At 57.9% G+C, this 13,850-nt stretch overlaps 1 protein-coding gene across 5 annotated transcripts in view; it reads left to right on the top strand.

Moving 5' to 3' along the window:
* LINGO1 (leucine rich repeat and Ig domain containing 1) overlaps positions 1-12,237 on the top strand; it is a 99,080-nt gene extending 86,843 nt beyond the window's left edge. For 3 of the 5 annotated variants that reach the window (XM_048956551.1, XM_048956553.1, XM_048956552.1), the window contains one exon: positions 10,034-12,237. In XM_048956551.1, the coding sequence (XP_048812508.1) occupies positions 10,046-11,887 (1,842 nt within the window). In that variant the 5' untranslated portion in view covers positions 10,034-10,045 and the 3' untranslated portion in view covers positions 11,888-12,237. Of the gene's footprint in view, positions 1-1,310; positions 1,579-1,788; positions 1,847-10,033 lie in introns of those variants that run through there. The other 2 variants (XM_048956548.1, XM_048956549.1) reach the window with 2 other exon arrangements.
* Positions 12,238-13,850: the final 1,613 nt, after the last annotated feature.

Raw genomic sequence — 13,850 nt, 5'->3', positions numbered from 1 at the left:
TTAACGATGTGTGTGTGGGGAGGAGGGGGAAAAGAACTGAAAACAGCATTCGGCGCTCTTAGCCCGTCTTTTGTCCTCTGTTTTTTCTTCCTGGATGCATTCAGCTCGCCGGCTTTGTCTGTGTTGGTGAAGTGCTATTAACATCGATGGCATCGCTGAAATAGCCGTCATAATAGGAGGCTTCGATCTGCGCGAGGGAAGGCCTGAGCTGCACTGAGGGGCTGCGCTGCGCTGCGCTCCTCGTGTGCCAGGAGCCGGCAGCCGGCGGGTGGGCAGCGGCACTGCCGGCTGATTCAGCTGCAGCGGGCGAGCTGGCGGTGCCCACCCCTTGTTTGTTCCCGTGCTGCTCGGAGCGGGAGGATCGCTGCTGCTCTGCAGGCCCAGGGGGAGCAGCAGCACGGGGTTTGCCCCAACGCCGTCCCCAAGGGATGGATGGCTGCCGGGCACGCGGCCCACGGAGGGCGCATGGGAATCCCCACCCCTGCGCTCAGTTAATGGCTCGTGGAGGAAGGCCAAGACTTCCTCTTCCTCAAAAGCTCCCACGGGCTTTAGGGCCGCCCGAGGGAAGGCTCCCCGGGCTCAGTGCGGGATGCCCAGACCCACGCCGAAGGACCGGCTCTGGGCTCCTGGAACAGCCACCTCTCACCCAGCTTGGCCATGCGGGACCTAGCAGGCAGCCCAGCTGACAGGAGGCGGGAGGGGAAGGAGCACATCGGGAGCAAAGTCGGTGCTCACTATCACCAGGGATATCTTCGATAGAAGAGGGGCCGATGCCGCTCGATAAATCGGCACCCACCGGGGCAGAGTTAACGCGGCGGGCACAGCGCAGAGCGCCGGGTGCTGCCCGCTGCCCGCAGCGCTGAGGGCTCAGCTTGAACTCGGCGCCGGCCCGTGGGGATCGGCAGCGCTCAGCCCCGCGCCCGCGCAGCTCCCCCGGCCCATTGCCCCGTCCTCCCGCTCCGGCGCCGGGCTGCGGCGAGGAGAGAGGAGCGGGGCGCCGGGCAGAGGCGACGCGCGGCCCCGGCCCCTGGGGGCGCCGCTCCCCGCACGGCGCTCCCGCAGCCCCGAACCCACCGCCCCTCGGCGCGGGGGAGGCGGCGGGAGGAGGGGACTGGCGGCGGCTCCGCACCGACCCGCTCGGCTCCGCGCACCGCCCCGCGCCCGCCGGCGGCTCCTCCCGGAGGGGAGGCGGGGGCCGGCGCGGCGGCGGCGGCTGCTCCGGCTCCGGCTGCAGCCCCAGCCCCAGCCCGGCCGCGCCGAAGCAGAGCCGGAGCCCGGGCCGTGGCAGCCTCCGGCGGGGCCATGCCGCCGCCCCGCAGCACGGCGCCGGGCGCGGAGGAGAGGCCGCCGGCCGCGGTACGTCCCTAGGGCGGCCCCGCAGCTCCCCGTGCCGGAGCGGAGCCGGGGGCGGCCGAAGCCGGGCGGACCCGCGAGCCGGGAGAGCCGCCGCCTTCCCGTGCGGCCGCTGCGGAGAGGGGGAGCTGCGTTACTGCAGGTGGAGATTTTGGCGGAGGGGGTGGGGGCCGGGGGAGATGCCATTTCTGACCGAAGGAGATCGCCGGCGAGGATGAGATGCAGGTAAGCGCGGAGGCGATGCCGGGAGGGAGCGGGCGCGGGACGAGCGGGGAGCGGGGCTGTCGGGCCGGGAGGGGGGAGGATGGAGGGGGGTGGACGCGAACCCCGGGACCCGCCGGTGGCCGCCCCCGCCGCCCCTCTCCTGCCGGCAGCCCTCCTCGCTGCTCCCCCGGCCCCCGCCCCGCCCTGCCCGCAGCCGCATCTCGAGGGGCAGCCCTCCCGCTCCCCGGATGGAGGAGCCGAGCCGCCGGGCAGCGGATTACACATGCAGGTGGGGTACGGCCGGGACAGCGCTCCCAGCCAGGGAGGGCTACGGAGCCGGAGAGCGGCGGCGGCCCCAGCGTTGCCATCCGGGGCCGGGGCCGAGGAAAATCGCCCCACGGCTGCGCCCGGCCCCGGGCGGAGACAGGCAGGGACGCGCCGCCCGGCCCCGGGGAGCGGCCCGCGGGCGGGGGCCAGGGGGTATCGCTGAGCCCTTCGTCACCATTGGGCTCAGGGACGGCCAGTGGGGCCGCGGGGAGGTGCCGGCGGGTGGGAGGTCTGAGGGCTTCAGGGGAATCCGGGGCGCTGAAGGGTCCCCGTGCCCGGGCTCCTAATTGGAGAGGGAGAGGCGGCGGCGGGAGGGGAATTCTGACAGCGCTTCGCCCTCGGTTTGCGCCCGGCAGGAGGAGAAGGGGTTAATGGTGAAGGGGCTCTCGGGGCAGGAGGGCACGAGGGCTGCCCCGACCCCCCCCGGCCGCCGCTTGTTGCTCCGCTGCTGTCCGCGGATGATCGGATTTTTCACCTTGCGCCTCGCCGAGCGCGGATAGCCCGGAGTGCGAGGCAGCCGTGCGGCGGAGGTGCCACCTCCGGACTGAGGTGGGAGCGCTGATGCCGCTGAAGGGTTTCTGCCGGGAGGGAGGGACGTGCGGCAAACGCCTGCGGGCTCCGTGCGAGCGGCTTTCCTCGCTGCGGGCTCAGCGGCACCCCCCGCGTGCCCCCAACCCAGCGGTGTCCACGCATCCCTTCCCCAGCACACGGCCCTCCCTGCAGCTCCCCCGGCAGCCGCAGAGGCCCCGTGCAGAGCACCGTGGGGTTCCCGTCCCGGTGAGGTGCCCGGGGCTGTGGCACCGCTCGGGGGCTCGCACGGGGCTCGGGCGGGCGGAGGGCAGTGCAGCAGGAGTTGTGGGAAGGGCTGCGCTGCCCGGGCACTTGGCTGGGGGGATTCATTACAAAGCAGGTGGTTACACCTCCTTAACATAGCTGCTATTGCACACCTGTAACGCAATTACTCCGTGATACCGCTAATTACCACTGCTTCATGTCACCGGAAGGTGAACGGCACGATGGAATGACTTACTGTGCCTCTGCTTTCCCGCTTAAGACAGTTGCCATAAGGATGCCAAAGTTTGTGCCACTCGCTGCACGTAACAAGTGTAAAACCCACTGACGTGAGCTTTCATTTCAGGGCTTGATAAATCACTTTATAATATCGCCACAATCACACTGTAATTGCAGCGTAATTACAGTCGCTGGATTCCCAAGCAAACGGAGCCCATCGTTGCCCAGCGAGGACTGATGGATGCATGGGGTGCTGCCCCCAGACACTGGCGTTGGGCAGGGTGTGCTGCTGGTTTGTATGGCACCCCTCCTGGTGGCACAGGATGCAGGCGTGGTGCCCTGCACCGCAGTGGTGCTGGTGGGGTCTGTCCTGGCAGAGCAGGAATGGCTTTGGGTGGGCAGAGGGCTGTCGTGGCTCCAGTGGGCGGAGAGCAGCGAGCTGGGGACGCTTAACTCAAATCAAACAACCCAAGAAAAATAAAGGGAGAAGCCAACCAAAGGCCGTGCCCTCAATTTCCTTCCAAGCCCATTTTTCCCCGCGCCCTCTCTCTCTCCCCACCTGGGGGAGCAGAAATTGGAGCTGTGGAGGGGAACGGCCGCACGCAGAGCATTGCGTGCCACTGCCACGTGCCCCTGCTCTGCATGCTGCTGGGGCTGCACCCTCATCCTGCCTTGGGGCCGCCCTGCTTTCTCTGCCCACGTTTCCAGCAGCCTGATGGGGTCCGGGTTATGCTGTCCAGTGGGGTCGGTGCCATGCTTTGGGGACAGGCAGGCACTGTCCCCCCCCACACTACAGCCCAGCCCCAGCCCTCCCACTGCCCCACGCTGCTCTGACTTATCTTGCTAGGACCCACAATTATAATGGATTGGTTTCTTGTTTTCTTCTTTTTTTTTATCATTTCCGTTCCGTTTCTTCATCAGAATGCAAAACGTTAAATATCGCTCTTGTAATTACGGTTAATTTCATAACCAGCACCTTAATTGGATTGGTCTCCGATGGGGAATTCTCGCCGGAGAGAGAAGCAGAAATATTTTGGCGCAATCCATTCTTCCAGCTCATTGTTGAGATTGGAGATGTCGAGTGTGAAATGGATAACAACCCATGTGGAGCCAGAGGCACCCGGGGGGTGAGGGGCAGAGCCTGGGCACGTGCACAGCTGCTGGGTGCTGGGTCCTCCCACATGGGCACGCTGGGTGCTGCAGGAACCCCTCCCTGCCTATGGGCCGTGCCGTGCCATGGCCGTCCCACAGAGCTGGCGCTGGGCCCTGGGCCGGAGCTGCAATTTGCTTCGGGAAACATGGAATTGTGCTGCCATTAGGTGCTGCCATTAGGCTGATTGGCTCTCGCTCTGTTTATCCTTTTCAATGGGAAACGATACAGAAGCCGAACCGAAATGGAAACCCAGGCCTTGCATTTCCGATTTAATTTCCATGCGCTGCGTTTCCACGTGATTACTTTTGTTCTCACATACAGCCCGGAGTGCAGCCTCTGTGTTATTATCACCACCGCTGGGGAGGAGGAGGAAAGGGTGGAAAGCATCGCTTTCAGCTCAGGCGGAACAAAACCAAAGCACCGTGCAGCACCGTGCCGAAGGGAGCTCTGTGCCGTGGGGACAGCCCTGCTCCTGCCATCCCATCCCATGGCACCCTGCAGCCGTTAGGTCAGGCTGGGGGTGCACAGACCAGCCCCATCCAGCAGTGTAGGACAGGGCTCCGCTGTGGCTCTGTGCTCTTTGTTTGTATCTAATGTGTTTTATTGTTGGATGAAACAATAACAACAAATAGAGGCCCTGAAGACAAGCCATAAATAATGCAGAAATCAAACAAGCAAGAAAGGGGAAAGAAAAAGGAATACTACGTGTGAAATCATCACAAAGAAAGCTGGGCTGGGAAGAGAAATCTTCTCTGTGTTCACCATCACTCGTGCTTTCCTTCGCTGCCTTTTTTTCTCCGTTTCTCTCTTTCTGGACATTCCTGCAGCGCTGTATTCATTATTGTGTGAAGGAAGCAATAATTGGGACAGGTGGAGATGTGGCTCACAGGAAGGCTCTGGGCAGGAGGCGGACAGAGGGCACAGCGATGCTCCCCTGCTCTGTGGTCAGCCCCTTCCAAAGGGCTGTGAGGCCACTCATTTGGGGCAGCAGTGTGATTATACCAGGGCCGATCCCAGCCAGAGGTAAATCGGCAGCTTCCCTGGAGCTGTGTCCTCTGAAGTCCTCTTGCTGTTATCCTAAAGGTTTCCGGGGAACGACGCAGTGCTCCGGATCAGCCTTTTTTTAGGGCATTGCGCTGGTTGTGGGTGTATTTTAGGATAAAGCGTGGGAACAGAAGCGGTGCTGTGAGTACGGGCTGACCTTAAATGTAACGTAATGGATGTGCCCACAGTCTCCAGCAGCAGCATCGCTCCGTGAGGCTGGGATGAGCCTGGTCCCCACCTGCTGCGGCTGCGCAGCATCGGTGCCTCCATCCAGGGCTTCACCTCAGAGCAGGGCTGGGATGCAGGGGTGGGGGACCCAGACTCTGCACAGCAAGTCACACCCCAGGCTGCATGGGAGGGCATGCTGCCCTGAGCCCACAGCACAGAGGGGATTGTGGATGGGCTGCAGCAGCTGCCTCTGTCCCATAAGGGCACGGCGAGGTGAGCACTGCCTTCCCAATGTCAGCGTGACCCTGGCGCCTCTCCCAGGAGATGCTCCTTTGTCGTTCCGGTGCAAATGTTTCCGTAGTCGAGGAGGCTTTTTCCATCCCCTTTCCACAGCTACATGAAGGGAAGCACAAAGCTCTGCACAGCCCTTCAGTTCTTGGTGCTCACTGAGCTGGGTGCCTCGTGCTGAGCGCCTCCAGCAGCCCATGTCCCCAGAGGTGGGTCTCTCAGAGGGGAGGCTTGCTGCCATAAATAAAATGAGAAGCCCCATTTGGACAGCTGGTGCATGTCCTTGGACTGGGGAAGTGATCGTCCCTCTGTAGTGGGCTCTGGTGACGCTGCACGTTGAGTGCTGTGTTGGGCCCCTCACTGCCAGAAAGACATTGGGGCCCTGCAGCGTGTCCAGAGATGGGCAGCAGAGCTGTGGGGGGTCTGGAGCACAATTGTTATGGGGAGCTGCTGAGGGAGCTGGGATGGGTCAGTGTGGAGAAGAGGAGGCTCAGGGCAAACCTGACTGCCCTCTCCAACTCCCTGACAGGAGGTTGTGGTGAGGTGGGGGTCGGCCTCTGCTCCAGGTAACGGCGATAGGATGAGAGGTGATGGCCTCGAGCTGTGCCAGGGGACGGACAGGTTGGATTATCAGGAGGAACTTCTCTGAAAGAGTTGTGAAACAGTGGCGCAGGCTGTCCATGGAGGTGGTGCAGTCACAGTTCCTGGAGGTGTCCCAGGTTCATGGAGATGTGGCACTGAGGGATGTGGGCAGTGTGCATGGTGGGATGAGTTGGGGTTGGACAAGATGATCTTGAAGGCCTTTGCCAACCCTAATCCTGTGATCCTAATTCTGTGATCCTTCACAGTCCACCTCCTGCTCTCCTGATGACCCAAGCTTGAAACATCTCCAGGGCACTTGCTCCCAGGGCAGACCCTCAGGGGACATCCCCCAGCAGACACAGCCCTACAGGCACTGCTCAGCTGCGGGCAGCCCTTGGCTGCAGCAGTTTGGTGTGCATGGAGCAAGGCTGGCTCTCAGCCTGAGCTCCACGGTATGCTGCACCTTCCCATGCTCATTTATCTCCTGCTAGCTCAGGGCTCTGCACCCGAGGCATCCACAGCTGCCTTTGCAATTACTTATTGATCACTTGTCAGGATGTTTTCTTTGCTGATGGGTCACTGAAGCATGTGCAGCCAAAGAGAGAAAAAAACCTTGAAAAACGAGGGAGCAAAGGTGTAAGGAGGGTGAGCAGCTCTGCACAGCTGTGATCTGAGCGAGAGGGCTTCAGCAGAACCATGGAGCTGATGGGATCTCCTTGCCAGCACCCTGCTGACTTACCTCCCCGGGGCAATGGGACTGCTGCACTTTGGGAGGAAGAGCCATAGCCATGGGGAAGCCCTTTGCGCAGCAGTCCCATGGGTCGGGAGCTGTGGGCACCTGGTGCCAGCCAGGCCATGTCGGTGCCGGAAGGGGATTTACATCTTGATACTTCTTCGTGCTCTTTTACAGCCCCGGAGCAACTGCCACGGCAGATCAGGTTGCGGCGCACCTATTCCAGGCTCCATCTCGGAGCAGCTGAAAGCAGATCCTGCAGCTCAGAGATCCTTCTGTGCAACCTCCCGGAGTGCTGCGCATTCCCAAGCGGGGAGATGGTGCCACCCCACCTGGGGTGGGAGCGGGGAGATGGAGGAAAGAGGCCGTGAATGTGCACTGGGCGCAGAGGGAGTGATGGAGAGAGGCGGAAATGGGCACGAACGTGTTTGGCAAATTAAAGCTTCTCCCTTTGTTTTGCTGCTTTGCAGATAGCTACAGGAACACTTAGCTCAGAGCCCAGGGTCTGGCTAAGCAACTCTTCTAGCAGCGGGAAAGGTTGTTAAATATTTATTTGTAAACCTGGAGTCTTTATCTCTAAAATGTAGTCAAGTTCAATAAAACTTGATTTAGCCGGAGCAGCTTCGAGGACAGCGCCGACTCTGGGAGCTGCATCCCAGAAGCTCTGTGCAAAGGCGGTGGTACAGAGGAGGGGTTGAGCTGGGGGCTGACCCCCTGCCCACACCTATAGCCACAGCCCCACCCTCAGCCGTGCCCTCAGCCGTGCCCCCCAGCCCTGCTTTGGCCCCGCGCACCGTGGGGCCCCAGGGATTTGGCTCGCTCCGTCCTTGATTGCCTGCGTCGCTTGATGCTCTCGAAAGCATCTGGTTCAAGGGTGAACGTCTCACGCGCTGTAATTTATGAATGCCAGGTGGGCTTAGCGCTGACGCGGGGGTTTTGCTGCTCGTTTGCTGTCGGCGCAGCAGATTGCATGGTGCAGCTCCAGTCCCAATGCTGGGCACCCTGCGGGCAGCAAGCACAGCACGGCTGGGGCGGGGAGGGAGCAGCACCCTGGGGTTGAGCCCAGGCGCACGGTGGGGCTCCTCGGTGACATCCCAGGGTTGGTTTCTCTGGGGATGTTCCTCCTGTGTCCGTCACAGCAGCACGCTCCGCTCACGTCAGCAGCCTGGCCCCAGAATAGCATCTTTCCTCCCAGCTCAGCGGGTACTGCCGCATTTAGCACCGTGCCCATGGGCCATCTGTGCCCCTCGGCAGCTCTCCCCCAGATGGGGCTGTGCCTCCGAGCTCCCCGTCCCCAGGCAGCGGGTGGCGAGGGTGGGTGCTGGATGCCATGTCTCTGGGCACTATTTTTTCCTTTGGTTTGCACTGATTTGATATTTGTGTGATGCTAGTGATTCCGGCAGCTGCTCCCTTCTTATCGATTCACTGTCTATGTTGGTGCCAGAGGGCTGCAGTGCTCCCCAGCTGGTACCAGCTCGTGCATCGTAGCCATCAGCCCCGATCCCAGCTGAGCACTTGGGGTGGGGGTTCAGGTGCTGCAGGGTCAGGCAGGGTTCAGGGTCTGCCTTGTGGCATGCCTGGAAGGGCTTCACCTACTGCATGGCCCAATGGAGCCATGGAGGATTCCACAGCACACAGCCCAGCCGGAGCTCAGCCTGCCATGCCAAAGCCTGCTGGGCTCCAAGATGGTGCTGGTGGATGGTTTTATGCCCGTCCAGGATCGCTCATCCCGAAACCTTAACCTTGCAAAGAAATGCTGAATTTATTTTTCTGCATCAAAAGTTATACTTATGCCATCTAGCTCTATGAAATGATGCATATAAACAGACACAATTAAAGTAACGCACAGAATGTATACCAGGCCCATAAATAGTGCTGCAGTAGGGAAAGTAATGGACAGTGCATGTAATGAGGGATATAAAGCAATGCAGCGATAGACATAAATAGCGTTGGTAGAAGCGATGCAGAGCCTACACATAACAATAGATATAAACAAAGTCCAGAGTAGCTGCTCATCTCATTTGTAACATTAATATGATTTGATTCCTCATAGCAGCTTACACAATAAGGGAAGGAATGCCATGGAGGCAGTGAGGGAGAACTCCTTTCTGTCCCAATCCTGGACAGGAGGAGCTGCCCATACAGTGCCCAGGGAAGGCCACCAGTGCTCCCAGGACAGGCAGCAGAGGGCCTCACAGAAGGCCTGGAACCAGGAAATGGTGAGCGTGGAAGGAATGCAGCCCTGAAGTTGGCTGACCACAAGCTGTGTTTTGAGATCATCACTGAGGGATGCTGTACCCGATGAAGCCCAAATTTCCTATGCAGCCACAATCTGCAGAGTCCCAGTGCATAAGGGGAGCTGGCCTCTTACAAGACCCCCAGTGTCTTAGATGCACTTGCACAATGGCCCCATGTAGGGACACTCAAAGCACACCTTCTGTCTTAGAGATAGATATGATGGCCCCTATGTAGCTGCGTGCAAAGTGCACTCAGTGTCTTAGAGACAAGAGCTCGATAGCCCCTATATAGGGGCACACAAAACACACCCAGTGTCTTAGGGGGGGGGTGTAGGAGCCCCTCTATCAGGCTGCACAAAGTGCCTCAGAGGAGTCCCTATCCAGGGGGGTGCAAAGGATACCCAGTGTGTTAGAGGCAAGAGCTCTATGGTCTCTAACAGCGGCAGTGAGTGTGCCCAGTATCTTAGAGACACACACAGAGCAGTCCCTATATAGAGGCACACAAAGCACACTCAGTGTCAGAGGCACGTGTGTAACAGCTCAGTGCTCCTGATGTCTTAGAGGTGCACAAACAATGTGTAGGGGCATGCACCTCTATATAGGAGCATGCAGAGCACACCCAGTGTGTTAGCTGTGCACTCACAACAGCTCCCTGACATGGTGTGCCATCTCTTGCCCGTGTGTGAGAAGCCTTCCCGTTGTCTTAGTGTGTGGTGATCCCTCTCCCTGCTGTGTTCCAGCCTCACACCGGCCACTGACCAGTGTCTCATCTGGTACTTTTTGAGGATTCTGAAATCAAAGTGCCAACAGAGTTCTCACCTTGTTAGGTGGCAGATAATGTCACCTCTCCCGGGACGGTAAACCACCTTCCTCGTTTCTGCGCAGTGTTTGCTCACCTCCACCTTTTCTCTTTCTCTGCCCTGTGTTTTGCAGGTGAGAGATAGGATGTTAGCTGGGGAGGCGAGTATGCGCAGCCCAATCCTGGCCTGCTGGCAGCCAATTCTCCTCCTGATGCTGGGATCCATCCTGTCCGGCTCTGCCACGGGCTGCCCTCCGCGCTGCGAGTGCTCTGCCCAGGAGCGTGCTGTGCTGTGCCATCGGAAGCGATTCATGGTCGTCCCGGAGGGGATCCCGACGGAGACCAGGCAGCTAGACTTGGGTAAGAACCGCATCAAGACGCTCAACCAGGATGAATTTGCCAACTACCCTCACCTTGAAGAGCTGGAGCTAAACGAGAACATTATCAGTGCCATTGAACCTGGGGCTTTCAACAACCTCTTCAACCTCAGGACGCTGGGGCTCAGGAGTAACAGACTCAAGCTGATCCCCTTGGGGGTGTTTACTGGACTCAGCAATCTTACCAAGCTAGACATTAGTGAGAACAAAATTGTGATCCTCCTAGACTACATGTTCCAGGACTTGTACAACCTGAAGTCTTTGGAGGTAGGGGACAACGACCTTGTCTACATTTCCCACCGGGCCTTCAGCGGCCTCAACAGCCTGGAGCAGCTGACCCTGGAGAAATGCAACCTGACCTCCATCCCCACGGAGGCCCTGTCTCACCTGCACGGCCTGATTGTGCTGCGGCTGCGCCACCTGAACATCAACGCCATCCGGGATTACTCATTCAAGAGGCTGTACAGGCTTAAGGTCCTCGAGATCTCACACTGGCCCTACTTGGATACCATGACATCCAACTGCCTGTACGGGTTGAACCTGACCTCCTTGTCCATCACCCACTGCAACCTGACGTCCATCCCGTACGTGTCGGTGAGGCACTTGGTTTACCTCCGCTTCCTGAACCTGTCCTACAACCCCATTGTCACCATCGAGGGCTCCATGCTCCATGACCTGCTCAGGCTGCAGGAGATCCAGCTGGTGGGAGGGCAGCTCACCACGGTCGAGCCCTTTGCCTTCCGTGGCCTCAATTACCTGCGCATCCTGAACGTGTCAGGAAACTTGCTGACCACTCTGGAAGAGTCGGCCTTCCACTCGGTGGGCAACCTGGAGACGCTCATCCTCGACAACAACCCCTTAGCCTGCGACTGTCGGCTGCTGTGGGTTTTCCGACGGCGATGGAGGTTGAACTTCAATAAGCAGCAGCCCACCTGCTCTACCCCCGAGTTCGTCCAGGGCAAGGAGTTCAAAGACTTCCCTGACGTCCTCCTGCCCAACTACTTCACCTGCCGCCGGGCTCGGATACGGGACCGCAAACCTCAGCAGATCTTTGTGGACGAAGGCCACACGGTGCATTTTGTCTGTCGGGCAGACGGGGATCCGCCACCCGCCATCATGTGGCTTTCTCCCCGGAAGCACCTCATCTCAACCAAAACCAACGGGCGGCTCACTGTCTTCCCTGACGGCACGCTGGAGGTGCGCTACGCTCAGATCCAGGACAACGGCACCTACCTATGCATTGCCAGCAACGCGGGTGGCAACGACACCATGCTGGCCCACCTGCACGTGCGCAGCTACTCCCCAGACTGGCCCCACCAGCCCAACAAGACCTTCGCGTTCATCTCCAACCAGCCCAACGAGAGCGATGCCAACAGCACACGTGCCACCGTGCCTTTTCCCTTTGACATCAAGACTCTCATCATCGCCACCACCATGGGCTTCATTTCTTTCCTGGGCGTCGTGCTCTTCTGTCTGGTGCTCCTCTTCCTGTGGAGCCGGGGGAAAGGCAACACCAAGCACAACATTGAAATCGAGTATGTGCCACGCAAGTCTGACGCAGGCATCAGCTCTGCCGACGCACCGCGCAAATTCAATATGAAAATGATTTAACCAGGCAACAATTTGCAAATAGTTTTGGTTGGGTTTTTTTTTTTTGGTTGTTGTTTTTTGTTTTGTTTCCTTTTTTTTTTTTTTTTAAAAAAAAAAGAGAACATATGAACAAATAAAAAAATAATTTAAAAACATTGGTACAAACATACCGACCTCTCTCCTTCCACCACGCCCTCCGTCCCAGTCCAAACTCTCTGCACCCGCACCGTCACCACCTCTTTCTCCTCCTCTTCTTCTTTATACCAGGAAAACATTCAGCCGATGTCTTCAGGACTCCTGTGTTTGTAAGGACTTTGTCTGATGGACTCTGGTGTCAGATATAATTCTGAGAGGGAAAAACAACAAGGGGGGGGGGAAATAAACTAAAAAAAAAAAAAAAGAAAAAAAAAAGAAAAAAAAAAGAAATAAAATCAATAAAAAGTTACAAACTTTCTTCTGTAACTTTGATTTCAATAATTATGAATTTTTATGAAAACTTGAAATAATAAAAAACCCTATTTCCTATAGATAGTTGGAATGCAAAATCTTGACTTCTGTATCTCTGGCGACTGCTCGGTTTCTCCCCTCTGGAGCTGTGGTCTCGGAGGCACTTTCCAGCCATCTTGCACAGAACAGCCCCAGGCAGTGACTCTCCTGCTGACATCGAGGGCTCATGCTGCCCACAAAAGACACTTTCCTGGTGCCCTGGGCCCTGCGCAGCGCACCCGGAGGAATTCAGCTTCTTTGCCAAGGACCGGTTGTATTTTTACAGCCAATTCCCAAATGCCCATCAGAGTGGTGAGCGCAGCCCTCAAAGCCCAGGGGAGCAGGGCCGAGTCTCTGATGTGCGTAAGGAGCACACAGCAGGGCTGTCTGCCTGCCCTCTGCGTGCAAAGACTGAAAGCCCCAGTGCAGATGGGGATGCCTGGGGGTCCGTGGGAGAGGATTGTCTGCCCGCCGTTGCCAGCAGCACAGTTGTCTCTCCTCTCCAATGGACATCGTACCCCATAGGGAGGGATGCTGCAGTGCTATAGCACAGGGCAGGCAGTGCCCTGCTGGAACCCAGTCTTGCAGCACCCAGCAGCACAAGCAGTGATGGGTCCACTGAGGTTTCCTTCCTGCAGTGACTCTCACAGAGGATTTGGGCGCATGACAGCTGGCAGTCAGACTTGCAAGCACCCTCAGGCACGTCCGAGGGAATTTGGCTTCCAGGCTCGTCTGGAAATATGAAATTACACACATATATAAATAAACACGGACACGGACACGCTGCCTGAGCCAGGGGGGAACAGCATGGAGGTGGGGCAGACTGCCCTGATGCTGCTGTGGGTCGCCTATCACCACGGTGTGTCAGGCAGAATTTCTTCTCAGAAAGAGTTGGTGATGTACTGAAACAGGCTGAGGTGGTGGGGTCACCCTGGAGGTGCTCCAGAACCGTGGAGATGTGGCACTGAGGGATGTGGTCATTGGGCATGGTGGGGTGGGTTGGAGTGGGACGGGGGGATCTTAGAGGTCTTTTCCAACCGTAATGATTCTATGATTCTTCTATAGTGTCAGTGGCACCTCAGGGGATGAGCCCAGATTTGCATGCTTGGCTTGTAAAGCACTTAAGGAGTCTTCGGGGATCAAAGTCACTACAACATGATAAAAAATAAGCAAAAGGAACCTGGAGTGCCGACAGAGAAAAGAATGGATTTTCTTTTCTTCCAGCGATGTGCTAATCTAGGAAAAACAACCTGAAACATCTGTGCTCATGGGAAGAGGGATTTTTTTTGCTGGTTTCAGCTTTCCATTCACCTTGAAACAAAACATTTTGCATTTCTTTCTCCACAGCAGGCTTCAGGAGCTTCATGTTTTAGCTTCTCATCATCTCTAACCCATCCTCCCTTTTCAGTTCTGAAACCCAACTATTTTTAAAGCCGTTTGCTTTGTGTTTTGCTTTTTGAGAGAGTCAAAACACAATGGCTTTTTGCAGGCTCTCCCT

The sequence above is a fragment of the Lagopus muta genome, chromosome 10, assembly GCF_023343835.1.
Source record: "Lagopus muta isolate bLagMut1 chromosome 10, bLagMut1 primary, whole genome shotgun sequence".
Classification (NCBI taxonomy): domain Eukaryota; kingdom Metazoa; phylum Chordata; class Aves; order Galliformes; family Phasianidae; genus Lagopus; species Lagopus muta.
This window is presented reverse-complemented; position numbering and strand designations above follow the sequence as displayed.